The following is a 17,552-nucleotide window of genomic DNA, read 5'->3' on the forward strand; positions in this document are numbered from 1 at the left end:
GGAAGCTCATGCCATAATACATGTTAGTCTTTAAGGTGCCCCCAAGATTTTGTGATTTTAATCCTATTCATGTTTACTCCCAAAGCAAGTTCCCTTGCGTTCACTTTACTTTTTTATACCCCACTTTTTTATATAAATCTCCAAGGCAAGCGGCTACTGTGAAAAGGCTAAAAGTGAAATAGGACGTTGAAAACAGCATTGTAATAAAAAACTTGAAACTGTAAAGCTGCTGGAACATTAAAAAAAACTATTGACTACAAATGTAATCTGCCACGATCTCCTTTGACTGCATATTGAAAACAGGGCATCCCAGAAATGCTCTGGTAGAGAATAGCCTTTAAGTGCTGCTTGAAAACAAGAGAGGGAGGGGGAGGGGTGTGTGTTTGGGGAGAAGTTATTTTCTGCATCATTCCAAAGAGCATCCTGTCTTGTACAGACGCCCACTGTACCATGGAAAGAGAGAGGCGACTGGAGTAAAGCCATGCAGCTGAATTTTTATTTATTTGGAGGTAAGTTGTATCAAGTAAGCATGTGGTTATGGTGAAAGCCAGGCACTCCCCTATCCTCTGCATGTCTACTCAGTGTTGGAGGAGAAGGGGGAAGACCTGGGTTCAAATTCTGCTATAAACGCTCTCTGCAAAACACTGCGGCTCGACTGTCAGCAGAAGCATGAACATCACTCCCATCCTGCAGTCACTCCACTGGTTATTGTGCTCAGGTCAATGTATTGGTTATTTACAAAGCTCTTCATGGCCTTGGTCCCAACATACCTACAGGACAGCCTCCCTCCCTATGCTCCTCCGTGGCAGCTTTGCTCTTCCGAACAGGGTTTCCTGGACGTGCCACCCTGCACATGGGCAAAATCAACAGCAGCCTGTACACGGGCTTTCTCTGTGGTGGCCCCTACCTTGTGGAACAACCTGCCTGAGGTCATGAGAGCCCCCACTCTCCTGGCTTTCTGCAAATAATGCAAAACCGAATTATTCAAAAAGGCTTTTTACTCAGGAGGGAAGCATTGTAGGGAGGGGGGGGGTCTCAGATGCTCCGCTAATGACTTAGGGACCATAGACCTCACCACTATGTTGTATTAGATCCCTGCTAATGCTGTGTCTTTGTGAAGTTGTGTCTATTTTCCCTATGGCATTGTTTATGGAAATGTCCATGATACTGTTCTAATCTCACACTGTGTAGTCTGACTTAAGTCTCAGTGAGAAAGGCGGGCTATAAATGACATATATAAATAAAGCTCTTGGGTGTCCTTGGACCAATCTCTCTCTCTTGCTCTCTAAGCCTCTTACCTGACATGGTGGTAATGAGGCTAAAACAGAGGAATTTTGTTCTTCATCTCCTTCCCAGAAAGGAAGTCTTAAGCCAGTTTGATGTAGTAGTTAAGAGTGTGGGACTCTAATCTGGAGAGCCGGGTTTGATTCCTTACTCCTCCCCTTGAAGCCAGCTGGATGACCTTGGGTCCGTCACAGCTCTCTCAGAGCTCTCTCAGCCTCACCCACCTCACAGGGTGATTATTGTGGGGATATTAATAACACACTTTGTAAACCGCTCTGAGTGGGCGTTAAGTTGTCTTATTAGTATTAGTATTATTAAATTATTAGTATTATTAAATGAGACTTGTTCACAAACGTATGTAGCACCCTCAGTTAAACATTCAGTATCATTCATTGGACTGGTCTTGATTAGGTAAAAGGGAAAAGTCTGGAGAAGCGACAGAAAGATATTCCCGTCTGGAATGGTCCAGGAGCAAAAAAATAGAAGCCTCTCTGCGCTGTCACTAGGCTCAGTCCGGAACCGTTCGGCTTCAGTCGGCTGCTACCTTCCCCATGCCTTCGGCTCTTTCCGCCACCTTTCGGAGGGAAAGGAACGCCGCAGCCGAACAGACGGGTTGGGCGAGGCCGCTCTTTTTCGCCGCTTCGCCTTTTTCCGCCTTTCCTAGCCGCCGCGTTCTGCGGTGGTGACGTCACCTCCGCTGCCTTTATAAATAGGGGCGTTGGCGCGAGCGCCGGGCAGTCGGTGTCTGAGAGGGAGAGGTGCGGTGGGAGGCAGGAGCAAAGCTCGTGTGCTTGGGAGAGGAAGGGGGCCCTTCGTGACAGACCCGGTGAGGAGGAGATGGAGGGGTGGGGAGAAGGGGGGGGGACGAGGATGGACAGCGTCCGTCATGAGAGGGCCCTCAAAGTGAGGAGGGGTCTTTTTAGGCCGCGGCGCAAAGGTAAGGGTGGGAAGGGGCCGCGTCGGTGAGGCGGGCGCGAAGGTGGGGTTTCAGAGCGCCCCCTCGAGGCGCCTGCCAGTGTTGCAGCCTTTGTGCCTGCAGAGAGAGCTGATGTTTGAGGGCTGTTTGCAGCATTGGGTGTTGCTGTTTTTTAGAGGGGAGGAGGATGCTAAAGCCATGGATTGATTAGGGTTGACGTCTCTACATATATATATATATTACAATTACTTCAGAGTACTAGTTACCAAATGCAGTAGAAAAGAGCAAGAGTACAGTAGCACCTATAAGACTGACAAAATTAGTGCCCATTAGTTGTTCCTGGATTCCTTCCTCCTCCAAATCGCCATCAATGAGGCAAGCAGAGAATGGAGAGGGCAGAAGTCATACATCCCGCCATCATGTCTAGAGCCAGTTCACAGCCCTTCCTTCCCTCCCTTCTAGTTGTTATCAAAGGAAGGGCAGACAGCAGCCAAACAGCCTGCTTTCCTGCCTGGATCCTGCTGAGCTGAGGATCCTCTTGTTCATTGGCATTTGTACTGGGTTTTTAAAATTTCTGCTAGCTGCTTTGGGACTGGAGTTTTGGATAAAAAGTGGGATGCAGTTATAATATTGACGTGCATGGTACTTTGCAGGAACACACTTAGGATACTATAGAAGTTTTGGCTAAGATGGAAGCAAAGACCAAGCAGTGTGATTTTCTTCTGAGTAAATATGCATAAAATTAGGTTGTCTACAGTCTTATGCACATTTACTTAAGAATAAGACCCTTAAAGTAAAATGGGACTTGTTTCTGAGTAAATATGCTAGGGCCAAGCTGCCTTTGGGTTAGGAGCTGTTCTTTCTAGATACACAATTGATGGGTGGGGAAGCTTGTACACTTCTGTTTAGATTTACTATCTAATTGTACTGAGACTAAACTGAATGTTTTTGAAAAATTCTCTGCCTCTTGGGCTGCTAATTGCTGGCATGCATGTTTGAATTCATGAAGGAATGGTGGTTGTTATTCATATGGTTCAATTGTTCAAGCAGCACCTTATTTATTTGCTTCATGGGTACAACACTTTTCTTCCCGATTGGGAGACAAAGCGACTTACATCATTCTTTTCTCCGTTTTATTCCCACAACAACCCTGTGAAGTAGGTTAGACTGAGAGTGTGTGCCTGGTCCAAGGTCACCTAGGAAGCTACCGTAGAAGAGTCGGGATTTGGAGCAAGGTCTCCCAAATCCTAGCCTTACACTCTGTCCAATATATCATGCTGGCTGACATTTGACAATAAGCAAGATCCTGTTTAAATTCTGTGCAAGTAAAAACCTCCACATATGACAAACAGAATATGTTCCTTGATAATGACTTGGATCATCTGGGAGGAAAGATCTTGGGACAGATGCCTAAAAAAATTTGTTGCTGTGGGTTCTGACATGTATTTTTCAGCCTTGTTTTGAACATCCAACCAGTCCCTTTCCCCTGCTCTTAGCAAAATTAACTTTGACTTGTTCTGGGTTACCATCAGGGTTCCTTGTAAATGCCTGTCCTTGTTACCTGTTATTTGTCCTTGGTATCCGTCAGCACTTGCTCACAAATTTATAGCAAGGCTACAGTACCCTGTGGCAAGTGCTCTTTTAAAAAATATTATTAAAAGCATGGAAATGCCAGAGGGAGATTTGTAGGTGGCTATCATACCGCATGTTTGTGTGTGGTTTTTTAAAATGAAGATAGCACTAACAAATAGTAACTAGTACGCTGCATAATTCCAGATAGGTAGCCATGTTAGTCTGCAGCAGCCAAATAAAACCGGAGTCCAGTGGCGCCTTAAAGCCTTGACAGAATTTATTCCGTCATAAAATAATGATGCATATGAGGGAGAGAGATCTGATTCATGAAAGCTTATACTAAAAATTGGATTAGTCTTTAAGGTGCCACTGGACACCTGCTTTATTTTGTTTTGTGAATTTGAATATGGTGATTTTTACCGTATTAGTGACTGCAAAAGAGGGGGTGGTAGTTATTCTAAGAGTAATCTGTGATACTGAGTGCTTGCTCTGTTGTTTACAAAACCACCTGCCATTGATATGCTTGCAGACATTTACATGTTCACTGACACATCAGTACACATTTTAAAAATATATATAACACATCTTTAACAGCAGCAACTGCATTCCAAATCTTGATTCATTAGGCTTGAGTGTATAAAAGAGGATGAGGGTGGAGGAGACCTGGGTGGGGTGACTGTTGTTGCATTGTTTTCCTGCCCCTGATGGACTGGTTGATCCTTGCGCCCTTGGACAAGATGTTGGAGTCGACATAGTATGGGGGGAAGGGGCGGGAGAGAGAAGAAGAGGATCCGCCCTTCGTAGCAGCCACAGGAATTTCATTCAGAGCCTTTGAGAGTGATTTAAATATGCTTGACAAATACATGCCGACAGCAAGCCCTCCGCTTCTTCAAGAAAAAGGCCAGAAAGATGGCTCCCCGTCCCCGGTCCTGAGGCAAGCTTGGATAGAAGATGGCTCCCCATCCTGATTGGAAAGGGGGAAATTGAACAGAGGAAGAGCCGCTGAGCGCCCCTGCATTCTGCAGCAATGGCTTCCCTTAGCGTTCACATTCTCCGCCCAGTCCAAGGTCAGACGATAACAGCATAGCAGAGGAACACGTGTGATTTCTAGGGGAAAGGGTTTCCCAGCTAAACCAATTACCTGCACCTAATAAATCAGGTAACTATAGAACGGGTGGCACAGGGTTCTCTCTTGACTTAGCAGAAAGGAGAGGATGTTGCATTTTTAAAATTTAAAATAATGGAACAGCACTAACAGTCTAAAAACAATGTCCTTTTCCCGTGACCCTGCTTGATCATAGAACATTTTCTGTAAATTGAAAATAGTTATTAAGCCTGATAGTCTCTTTCCCATTGTCAGTTTATATACAATACCTAATAGGCTAGAGGTTTATCATTATTTTAATTATATTCATCCTTGTGTTGACAGTAAAAGGATGTTGTTTTACCACTGTAATGACTTAGGCAATTCTTCAGTTGTATTTGATTCATTTTTATGCTTAGGGAAATATTTGTCATATATGCTGCAGTAATTATTGCATTCTCTGCAGATTTTATTCCTTAAACCTGGATAACAGTTGAGCTGTTTCGTATATGATCTTAGTTAGATTCCAGAAGGTATTTCTTCTGGGGCGATCAAACATTTCAGGGGGTGAACAAACAATTAGAAAATAATGCTGGGAACCCTCTGCTTTTTAAAAATACTGGATATACAGCATATTTTAAAGGCATTATTCATACATGAGAAGTAAAAGTAATAAGCTTTTGCTTATTCCAAAAAGAGTCTTTGGGGGGAAATATTATATTCTAAATTTTTAATGAAGACTATCAAATCAATTGCCCTATAAAATTGCATTGGTTTTATAAAACAGTAGAGCAGAAATTATCAAATGGCTTTGGGGGCAAAGGAACATTTCTGCAGTGTTGGCAAGAAGCCACAAATGAGTTAATGAGAGAGAAACTGGGTAAATAAAATTACAGCAGTGTTTCCATAACTGCAACTTAATAGTAAAAAATTGTATGGGTGGCCATGAAATTAACAAAAGTATGTAACTTGCTGATTACCAGCCTTTGGATTACTTATGTGAAATTGCTCCTCTTCCCCCCAAAAAGTTGATTTAAATAACGCTTTGTTAATGTAGCCTTTTAGAAGGTGGTGTTGAGTTGTTACGTTTTTGGTGTGTGCTGCTGAGGAGCTCACTCATTTAGCCCATTGATGCAGTAGCTTTTAAGCTGGGACCTTTTTCTTTTCTGACAACCATAATGTTCTTTCCCCTTTGTTAGTAGTATCTGGAACCTGCTCCAGTGTAACAGGGTGGAGCAGACTGCAGATGGTACAAGAGAGATTGCCAAATGCAGTTTAGCGCTGGCTCCTGTTGGTTGGTCAAGGATCAAGCAGCTCAGCATGTCACAGTCTGACTATAAGAAATAATTTATAATGTGTTAAGCATGTCATGGTAAACACGGATTTGCGTGAAGAAGGAGGCAAAAGAGAGAGACATGCTGTTTTTCACATGAAGCACCATGGAGTGTATCTGTCCTATGTGGTGAATTCTTATTAGGCCTATATCTGACATTACCATTGTCCTGCTCTTCAAAACTTGTCACACAGATATTTCCCACTTCTTATTTGAGGTGTTTGTCTCCTGAAGATGGCTTTTTGGAAGGTGTTTGCATCTAGAACCTTCAAACCTGAGTTTTGTTCATTAAACCTAAACACAGTGAGGTTTTACTTGGAGGGTAGCTGCCCAGAGCTATTTCACATGGTAATTTTTGGGAAAAAAGGAGAACACCTTCCCACCTGAGAAGCTGTTGATGCTTTTTCATGATGTTTGGCTGCTTTAATTTTAAATGGAAACAAAATGTGTGGAAATTTACTTGAATAGCTGTGAAATTCTTTTTACAAATTAGGATGGGCTGTGAGAGATGGTTGGTCATATTTTCTGAGTTGTCAAAAGTTTCACTTAATTGAATATGCGTATAGCTCATAAGACATGATCTCAGTATACTCCTCCCTTTTAGACTTCGCATTCCTCCATCATGCTGTCATCATTTCGCAAAATCAGAGTCCAGGTACTTTACAATATGCATGTAATAATAGAGCCACCCTTTTTCCTGTTTGCTTTTTTCCTTTTTGGCAGTGATCAAATTTTCATTGAATTTCCTTAAAGCTCTCTCTGTGTGTGTGTGTGTGTGTGTGTGTGTGTGTGTGTTACTACCTAGAACAAAAAAAAAAAGCAACCCAATAGCAGTCTAATTATGGCTTTCCAATTTGGGGGCTCTAGATGTCTTAAAGGTTTCAGCTCTTTCCCCCCTCCCCTCTCCCGCATGGTGTGTGATCAGCATGCTTTTCTAGCAGTTTCTGAGGATTTCGTAAGTAGCATGATGTTTTTGTATGAGATGTTGCTGGCATGGGTTGTCTTTTCAAAGTGGTCTGACCTTTTACAACTACTGGCTGATGCAATCCACCTGCAAATTCTACCCCAGCATATTGCAGCATTTTAGACTCATTTTGATGATAACCTACTGGAGCGCTTCAGTGCTGTTTATTACGTTGGTCTGCAGTTGCTATATTATTGCTGCTGCTCTAGGGGCGGTTATATTTTTCTCTGTTTGGTTCAGTATAATGAAAATAAGCAAGTCACATAAGACAGAATTTAGGTCAACAGAAAGAATGTAAAACCTCACTAATTCCAAGATAAAGTAAGCTGATTTACACAGTGGTACAAATGATGATAGCAAGATAATGCCAAGGAGAATAGGATAGGGAATTGAGTGATTATTTGCACTGAGGTTTTTTTTAATGGCATGTGTTCCAAGATAATTGATTTTTCTCAGAAGCTTTTGTGTAAAATGCAGTTGCTGCTAGTCCATGTCTGGTAAGGAATGGAGGAGTGTTAAAAAGCTGTATATAATAAAAGTTACTGTCAGACACTTCTGTTACATCTTGCATTAAAAAGTCCTAATTTTCCATGAGTTGCAAAGATTCTCTTTTATGCCATCCTGTGTGAAAACGCACAGCAGGCATTATGAAAGCCATCTGATGAAGATGATTGCCATAACCTGGTTGTTGACTTCAGGGTAAGCATTCCTGGCAGTGGTCAGTTCATTTTTGTAACCATGGTTTCCTGTGTCCAAAGAACACGAACACTCCTTCCTCCTGGGTAAATTTGCCATTTGTATCTCTGGTCAGCCTGTTTGAAATGGCCCCAGTATGTGATGCTTAAAGGTCACCTCTGAAAGTAACAGAAGTCAAGCCAAGTACTGCAGAAGTGATCCAAAGCAGGCTGAGGCTGCTGGGCATCCAAACAGACATTCTGGCCTCTGCTGAGAGATTGTTGCATGCATTCTAGGGAGAACTTCTAAAATGCCATAACTTGAAATTCAGGTAGATGATGGGGAAAAGGCATCATGTATCTTCATATTCGTCTGGAACCAGAGGTTAAGGGCCGCAGTGGGTTTGCAACATTTGTTCTGCAGATAGAATTTTTTTTTCACAACCCTAAAAGTCACTCAGCCCTATTGCCCCCTTAAAAGCTCATTTTTAAAAATTGCTATTGATGGCTAATGAGAATATACTAAAGCCACAACGATTAATTTTGGCCTCTTGGAGGGAGTTAAATTTAGATGGCTTACTGATTTTTTAAAATCTTGACATCAAGGGATGCAAAATTTATTAAGGGAGTGTCTGCCTATATTGTGCTTTATTTTTAAATTAGCAAAATGCTTCCCATTACAGTGGGTGCCTTTAAAATACAGAAACCCCGGGTTGGGGGAAGGCATAGAACATCTCCACTTATTCTTCCTAAGCAATTGGTTTTCTTGTTACAGTGGTACGAAGCTTTACACTTAACTTGTCTTCTGTTGCTTACTTGCACAAATAACAGATACTAAGAATCTTGTGCGGGCAACCAAAGTTTAAGCACCAGAATGCATAATGGTAGGAATGAAGATATTGAACAAGGAGCTCTTAACCTCTGACATTTTTCTCACACAATGAAGGGCAAGTATGTACCCCAGCCTGTGTAGAGAGAGTGCATGTGTGTTTCACAGCAAATGGCCATTCGTTTTCCAGCTTGCATCCACGCCCCAAAACAGATGCTGCTGCATTCTTTGCCAAAGTGTGCAAAGGTTTTTTTCCTCCTCAGTGGTTACTCATGTGTAGGGGAAACATAAGTGTGTGACGGTGGTGTGGTATGAAAATGTTTTTGTTTGGACACCATTTTAATGCTACTTTAACGCTTCTCTTCACAACAGCTTTTCCTTCGTGAATAGCGTTGCTGACATCCTGACTGTTGCATTGCAGTATCTAAAAATACCCACCGTTTGACATTCCCAATAAGATGCCGGGCATTCTGTTTTTTAATTATTGCTTCTGAGGGACTTCAACCAACAATTTTTTAAAAATGCAGTCGAGCGTTTAATCACTGTTGGTTTTCTTCCCACCCCAAGTCCACATCTTTGCAGTTGTCCCATTGAAACCCCTATAATAGTAGCTGTAACTTTAAAATGAAAGGGAGACTGTTTAATTAGCGTTTGAGTTCCCCCGGTGTTATCCATTTCCCAGGATTTTAACTTACTGCTGAAGAATCGTGCCACTTCCAAGGTGACTGTGGCAGCACTGAAAATCTTGTTTCTTAATTCCACCCCCTCACACACACTATGAGCTTATAGTCAGAGCTCTTTCTCTCGGAAGAAAGTAGCGTAATTAATTCAGCTTCACTGCTCAGCCTGGAACTTTCTATCTAGTGTTTGACCTTATCAGCACAGTGCAGATTGCAGACAGGAGGGGCTGGTCTCTCTTCTGCACCAGCCCAGGCAGCCAGCAGTAATGCGTGGAATGTGATGGCGTCTGTGTGCCGCGGAGCCCCAGAACAACGTCTGTTGTTCCACGTCCAGCTTCAAGCACAGCAGAATTTACGTTTGCATTTTAAAATCATCACAGGTTCCTTTGGGTACCCATCCTTGTTTTGCACAGACGCAGGCCTTTTTGCAGAGCAAGGATGATTGTGTTTTAGAGACCGGCTGTACAGAAGCAGGTTGACGAATGGTTTTCAGGTCGGCTCGAGGCAGGGGCCTCTGCGGTTCTGAGGTGAAAATGTGGAATGCACAATGCGTTGCTCTGCAGCATCAGCAACTGCTGGCCGTCTGTGGTTGCAGTTCCCCAGTGAGCGCTGATGATCGTGCTTTGGCAGAACACAGGCATGCTGACGTCAGCTTTTTTCCCCCTCCTGCAGGAAAGAGCAGTCCATTATTGCTGGACCAAGGCACTGCTTTTCCGATTGACTTGTTCCAGTTACAAAGAGAGCCTTTTATTTTTGCAAATTCTGCTGAAAGAGCAAGTTGAGTAGCGTGATTGGAATAGCGAGAGAGGGGATGGTTAACTCGTGAATCCTAAAATGTATTTGGACAGGAGTACAATGTGGATTTCTCAAGCAGCTGAGCCCGGGGAATAATGGTGGATTCTATGGAAACAACACAAAGAGTTAGCAGTAAAAGAAAGAGCTGCTCCTGAGGGAGAAAGCAAAATGTTTCCTTGTGTTTTAAAAACTGGGCAGAAACAGGAGGTGGAGGCGAGTCCGACTGGGAGCAGGTGCAGCCTCCTGCCGCGCCCTGCCAGCGCAGCTTTCCAAAGATTAGGTTTAGCATGATTGCAGTCACTTAGCATTTCATTTGTAGCAATTAGTCACTTGCATGTCCTTGTTGCTTTTGTGGGAGAATTATTACTAGACTGGAACCAAGGGAGGGAGCATCTGGTTGGTCAGTGATGCTAATCTGGTGTTGAACTGGAATTATAGCTGGACGGCCTGTTTTCAACTGCCCAGTGGCTGATGCGTGACTGTGCGGATGCTGAAAGCAGACAGAGGCATCTTCATGTTCCAGCTTTGTCTGGGAAGTAAAATACTGAAAATATACAATTACGAAAGCCGACAGAGCCCAGCAACCTCCCCCCTCCCCACACACACCTTCTTAAAATACCGCAATGCAGTTGGGGGCCTCAGAGTTCACAAAAATAACTACTGCTGCTGAAACAGCTGTCCTTCAGCAGGGTGGAATTGTGATGGGAGAACAGGCTGGAATGTGTGAATTCACCCCCATGTGTCATGTGCTCCCATCAACCACTGTCCTTGTCGGAAGCCTGGTTTCTAATGGGAAAGATAAGGCTGTATCAAATAGTTTCCTACCTTTGGGAATTTATTGAACAAAACTGCATGCAGATGTGATTCGGGGATGGTGATTGGGAGGTTTGGCATGCAGCTGAGAAGAGATTTAATAACAGCCGCTTGTTGTTTGAGCTCTGAAAGCAACTGCTAGTTTTTTGTTTAAAAAAAAGATCCCACCAAAAAATGGCAAAAAGTTTATTTGCCGGTAAGCTGGCAATTGCTAACCTCTTGGACTGGACTCTTGCTGGCTTAAATGGTCAGTGAGTAGTTACCACGGCCTAAGTGCAATTCCTCACATAGGAGAGCGGCAAACCCAGATCTGCTACCGAATACACATGGCAAAATGAAGAAGCAACCGTTCCAGGCTCTTCTGTGAATATCTCGTGATTCCAAGCATGTGTTTGTCTTATTTGCATATTTTATTACTTTTACTTTAACCATCTTTGTTTGTAATGCATCGAACTGATATGACTGTAATGTCTTCCAAATACAGGCAGCTTTTTTAGAAGCATCTCTTATTCTGTGCTACACAGAGTGGTTTGGATTGGTGTTCCTTGAATAGCTCCCTCATGTGCTACATGGAAAACCTTTTTTGAAAAAGAGAAAACATGACAAAATTACAGTGTGTGCATCTGTTTGTATCTCAGCCTTTGTGACACCAAATTCATCTAATTTAGTCAAATAGGTTGTATCTTCGTATCACTGATATTAATAGGATGTAGGGAGAGAGAGACAGACATGCGTCTCCAGCACTTTGGGAAAGAGGATAGAAAGTGTCCTATGAGGCTTGTCAGAGCTTGAGGAGGCAATAGATAATTTCTAGAATTTTAGACATGAAACAAGACACCAGGGTTAAAATTGCAGTCAAAATGCACAGCCGGCAAAGATGGATTGATCGTGGCCAATAAGAACTTAGGCAAGAGAGCTACATTGCAAACATGCTGTCATGAATTTTGCCGGTAAAGATATGCATTTTTATTTAACGGAAGGATGATGAGAATGCAGAAAACCAAATTGTAAACATGACTGTTCTGAAAATCCCGGTGATTTTAGCCAAATGACCTTCCCTACAGCCATTGTCATTCTGGAAACTGTGCGTGCCGCATGCTGTTATGGCATAATTTTAAACAAATGAAAAGCTTTCCAGTCTCTTGTTGTTTCAGTTAAAAGGGTGGGGAGTTCTTTCTCTGCTGACTTTTAAAAATCTCATTTGTGAGAATTTACAGGCATCTTGCAGTACCATAAGCCTGTTGGCTCCCACAGGACTGCAGCAGCATAAACCAGTCTGTGAATTTGCTCTGTTTCCCCTGCTATCTACTTCTGCTCTGTGTTGTAGTGCCTTTATTTTTTAACATGCATCCAGACTTTTCAGACCAAAATAACTCCTTCGTTAGGTTCTGCCATTTTAATATTTTTTGAGAAGAAAGGGACGTGTGATTTTTCCTTATTTGAATTTCCTTTCTGCTGGGTCTGGCGGTGTTTCGTGTCAAAGAACTAATCAACATCTGTTGACTTTTAGAAAATGGATCCTACTGGAGTAAAAGTGCTGGAAACAGCAGAGGACATCCAAGAGAGGCGTCAACAGGTTTTGGACCGCTACCACAGGTTCAAGGAACTGTCCACCTTGAGGCGCCAAAAGCTGGAAGATTCCTACAGGTTCCAGTTTTTTCAGCGTGATGCAGATGAGCTGGAAAAATGGATCCAGGAGAAGCTCCAGATCGCTTCTGATGAAAATTACAAAGACCCAACCAATCTGCAGGTAGGGGCTGCCTTCAGGTTGTCAGCACTAGGCCTAGGTTAATAGTTGACAGTGGTGCATGTCGAAGACCTTAAAATATCTGGGTGGAAATTATGTAGGTGATGCGCATGGCTCATGTTTGACGCTTCCTTCTTTCAGGGGAAACTGCAGAAACATCAGGCCTTTGAAGCTGAAGTGCAAGCCAACGCAGGCGCCATTGTTAAATTGGATGAGACTGGTAACCAGATGATTAACGAGGGACATTTTTCTTCCGAAACTATAAGGGTGAGTGTTGGAGATTTGGCATGGCTGTTCTATAATGGGCTGCTGGTTAATTGGCCACTTCCAGTAGCATTGCAGTAGGGGAGCAGCTTTAAGCGCTCTGTCAGGGTCCCCATAGTAGCAGCGTTGATCGGGATCCCTGGCCAGTTACTCTTGTAATGTTCTGCAGTGAAGTGCGGCAACTGAGCAGTGTCTTAACAAATGGCATGGCAGATAACAATCCTCCAGACGCAATGCTGGGGATGATTCTACTTCCTAGTCAAGTCCGTTTTAGTAACCAGCTTGAAAACCTTTTCAAGGCAAGGGGTGAGCAGACGTGGTTTGCCATTGCCCTCCTCTGCATAGCGGCCCCCGTCTTCCTTGGTCGTCTCTCATCCAAATACCAACCCTGCTTAGCTTCCAAGCTCTGAGGAAATTGGGCTCTTAGGACTACTATTTAACAATACTTCATTATAAAATGAGATCCCAAGCTTGTTTGTTTCCCTTCAGATTGCTAACAATGGTTAGAACTACCAAATGTGCAAAATACCTTTTATTTAAATATGTAAGTGGCAGAACAACTGCTCATCCTTGCTACCAAGCAGAACTTAGGAAAGTGCTAAAAGGTTGTTATGGTGACTTTGCCGTCATAAGGGGAAAAAAGGATCTCCTTTTCAGAGGGCAGCATCTAAAGCTTTAGTTCACAAACAGCTTGCTCCACAGATGGCCATCATTCTACTCCCGTGAATGGTATGCCTGCAAAGCCACTCCTCAAATAAATAGCTTTGTGGAATGCAGGCTCATTTTTTTCTAAAAATATGATAATAATGGGCTCTGCTCATAGATACTGGCTCTGATATGTGTTCTGTTTGCATTGGTAACCTGTGTGTTAATGGTTCAGTCTTTCACGCCATACAGGACCGCACAGCGGCCAATAGTAACTACTATCCAAGTTGGGTCACACATACGAGTAGGTGGATTATTGGCTGTGTGGGTGCTGTTTTTTTCACTTTCTTGGAATGCCTCTGTCCTTCCCCCCCTCCCCTTGATTTGATGTTTTACAGCTTGAGGGTGGAACTGCATGTTGCAGGAAGGCAACACGGGGCATCCCGATGGAGTTCTCCCCTTCTGAGATGTGTAATAGAATGTCCTGTTGCTGTCTTGTACATTTCCCCACTCTTGCTCTGTGGGGTGGGCTGACGCTAGTGGGTGTGGGGAAATAAATGTGGTGATGTCAGCATGCTGGGTAACTTCTACTACACATTACCAAGGGGGAAACTTGATGCCAGGATGCCTTTTGGCAGCAGCCTTATTGTTCTAGTCAGGGCTTTTTTTCTGGGGAAAGAGGTGGTGGGTTGCCAGCACAGGGGGCAACTCCTGGCAGGAGGTGGTGCCCCTGGTACCACATGCGTGCGCACAGAGTGTGTGCACGCTCCCAGGATTGCACAATGACGTCACTTTGAGTCAGCTGGAATGAGGGGGGAGTTTTTTAAAGTTTAAATCGCCCTTGGAGAAAATGGTCACATGGCCGGTGGCCCCGCCCCCTGATCTCCAGACAGAAGGGAGTTTAGATCGCCCTCCACGCCAGCGCTGCGGAGGGCGATCTCAACTCCCCTCTGTCTGGAGATCAGGGGGCGGGGCCACCAGCCATGTGACCATTTCCAAGAGGTGCCAGAACTCCGTTCCACCGCATTCCCGCTGAAAAAAAGCCCTGGTTCTAGTAACATGTAGATCTGCCCTGTGAATGTTATAATCTCCAGCAGTGTGAGCTGTTTTCTTTCCCTTTTAAAACTCACAACTGAGTTGGTTATGCTTTTCATAAGGTTTCCCCCATCCTCCTCAGCCTGACTTTCAAGTTGCCTTTGATGATTGCAGCACAGTAAATGCTGGGCGGAGCAGATCTTGGCCCTTTTTGTTTTCAAATGTGTGCTTGATGTCCTTTTTTTTCCAATTTAAAATTTCCTCTTTGATTGTAAGCAGCACTTCTATACTCTTCAGTAATTTTTCTCAGACTGAGAAGACTTCCAGGCTTTGACTATCATTGTGTTGTTACATTTTAATAATTTAGTCATTAAATAAACATTTAACTGTCATCTCTCCTACCTAATAGGGTTTACTTGTAACTTGATACAAATAAACTGGATGCGAAAACAGTATTGTTAAATCTGATTATATAGCAACATCCTACTTCATATTACAGTATCCTATAAACCTCACAAAGCTATTTGTGAGGTTTGTCTTTGATTTGGTGCTTTGAGAGAGAAAGTTTTGATTTAAATCAGGTTTCGTACAGTAGTTCATGTGAATCAATTCTGAAGCAAACTGTTTATCAGAAGAAAAGGAATGTAAAGGATATATGAAAGCCCGCTGATGCAGCGGATCAGAGTTTGGAGTTCGGGTGCATGAGATTCTCCTTAAAGTCCTTGTTTTCTCATAAGTGTTGTAATCTTTTGTTGTTTTTTAAATAAAGTTTTATTTGAAAAAGAAATAGAAATGACAATTGAAAGTGCATATAATGCAGAATACAGAGCACTACATTTGAGCTACATTTAAGCTACAACAGAAGAATGTATTCAAAGGATGTGACAACACAACTTGCTTATGTAAAAGTTCTTTTTGTCTCTGTCCTTGATTGCTTATACCCAGACTTTAATATCAATAATTTTTAATCAGTTATCTTTTCCATAGAGTAATTTTTTGGAAGTGAGGGGGTGACTTCTTGTTGTCACTGTGAGCAACACAAACTCTTTTTGACTATTACTAGTCTTGTTTGCTTGAGAGAGACTTCTGAAGTTTGCAGTGTGATAGCAATTTTTAATAGACTGTGTTTGAACTGCACTAACAGTCTCACGGACAAATTTCAGAAAGGAGCCATCTTAGTCTCTTTCAACAAACAGAGGCAATGCCTAAAGACATCTTAAAGACTGGTGGATTTATTGTGGCTCTCATGGACTACGGACCACTTTGTCAGATGTATGAAGTGTTATTCACAGATGGTAGGGGCATGTCTGTATTTTACATATATCTCATACACATGGAGATATGGAGAGAGACATAAGAAAGCTGAAAGATCATGAAATGAAAGCGTTACAACGTATGATATAACTGTGTAAAGCTTGAGTATATCCAAGAACAATTCCAGTAGTAACTGCTGTGTAATATCTTATGTGTAGCTACTTACTTCATTTTTCTTTAAATTTACAAAAAAAAAATCTTAGACTCGCCTGCAAGAGCTTCATCGTCTCTGGGAGCTGCTGTTGGAGAAGATGAGGGAAAAGGGAGTCAAGCTTCTGCAAGCTCAGAAGCTTGTGCAGTATTTAAGAGAATGTGAGGACGTGATGGACTGGATCAATGACAAGGTATCTGTCTTGTAGCTAAGGCCACTCGCTGGGATAATGTAACTCCTTGATATCCTATTGCTTTGAGGGAAATTGGGCTTGGATTGAGGGGGAAAAGGGGGGCTCAGACACCTGTAACCATGTGGAATAGTTTTCACTGTGGCACAAAAGTAGCACAGTAAGATTAATTTAAGTTACAATTGACAATTCTTTGGCGAGAGAATAAACATTAGATCATTACAGCCTTTTTGGGAAATGTCAGGGGAAGTGTTTTTTAAAATAGTCGAATTAGGGAGAAAAGGGGTAAACGAAAAAAGAACTTGAGATAGTGGCACTGAAAAGCGAGGCCAATATCTTAGATTGCTTTTAAAATGTGTATATTTTACAATAGTAAAATTGTAAGCTGTAAGGCACATGTTGCTTGCTTTTTAAGCAATCAAGGCTGTATAGTGGCAAAACAGCCTATCTGTTTGAATTGAACATAAATGAAGTAATACATTTAGAGGAGGATTGATGTCTTTTGAGAGTAGAACTGTGATCGGAGTACATTTCTTCCATTGCTGAAAAATGTCTCGTTTGTTACCTTGGGTAACTAGCAACATCATCCACAATTAGACGTTAAAGGCCACAAGCTTCCCATGTAACTTTTCTTATTACTGCTTGTCTTACGCATTGGCAGCTCTCAGCTCACTAAATTGCTTTAATAATTCTAGAACATTACAATGCCGTTTTAAGGAACAAGTAGCTACATTGGTACCCCAGAATGAAATGGGATAATAACCTTTATTTGGGTCCAGTAGACTGCAAAATGCAAAAACTAAAAATTTGGCTTACAAAGTTGTCTTCTGTGGTGTTCAGATATTTTTTTTTCTTTCAATATTCTTCTGTTGAATTGCAGTGCAGAGGCTTTTCCTTTGCTTCTTTCAAAATGTGCTGTCTTGATGCTCTTAAATCGTTGGAGCTTTCCTCGTTTTGATGACATGTAGTAACGACTTGGCATTCTGGTGCATTTGAAACTGGTTGTGTTCTGCTCACCAGGAGGCGATAGTAACCTCCGAGGAGCTCGGCCAGGACCTGGAGCACGTTGAGGTCCTGCAGAAGAAATTTGAGGAGTTCCAGACAGACTTAGCAGCCCATGAAGAGAGAGTGAACGAAGTGAACCAGTTTGCTGGCAAGCTCATCCAGGTAATAACTTGGGCGGCTACGGAGGTCCTTGTGCATGCTACGCAGAAGTGGAATTGAGTCAGATTAAACTACAGCCCCCCCGCCCCCCCAATACT

At 42.7% G+C, this 17,552-nt stretch overlaps 1 protein-coding gene across 6 annotated transcripts in view; it reads left to right on the forward strand.

Moving 5' to 3' along the window:
• Positions 1 to 2,041: 2,041 nt before the first annotated feature.
• SPTAN1 (spectrin alpha, non-erythrocytic 1) overlaps positions 2,042 to 17,552 on the forward strand; it is an 81,319-nt gene continuing 65,808 nt past the window's right edge. For 5 of the 6 annotated variants that reach the window (XM_054997502.1, XM_054997497.1, XM_054997499.1 and 2 more), the window contains exons 1-5: positions 2,042 to 2,110; positions 12,455 to 12,694; positions 12,833 to 12,958; positions 16,153 to 16,293; positions 17,311 to 17,457. In XM_054997502.1, the coding sequence (XP_054853477.1) occupies positions 12,458 to 12,694; positions 12,833 to 12,958; positions 16,153 to 16,293; positions 17,311 to 17,457 (651 nt within the window). In that variant the 5' untranslated portion in view covers positions 2,042 to 2,110; positions 12,455 to 12,457. Of the gene's footprint in view, positions 2,111 to 4,881; positions 4,932 to 12,454; positions 12,695 to 12,832; positions 12,959 to 16,152; positions 16,294 to 17,310; positions 17,458 to 17,552 lie in introns of those variants that run through there. The other variant, XM_054997498.1, reaches the window with a different exon arrangement.

The sequence above is a fragment of the Eublepharis macularius genome, chromosome 14, assembly GCF_028583425.1.
Source record: "Eublepharis macularius isolate TG4126 chromosome 14, MPM_Emac_v1.0, whole genome shotgun sequence".
NCBI lineage: Eukaryota > Metazoa > Chordata > Lepidosauria > Squamata > Eublepharidae > Eublepharis > Eublepharis macularius.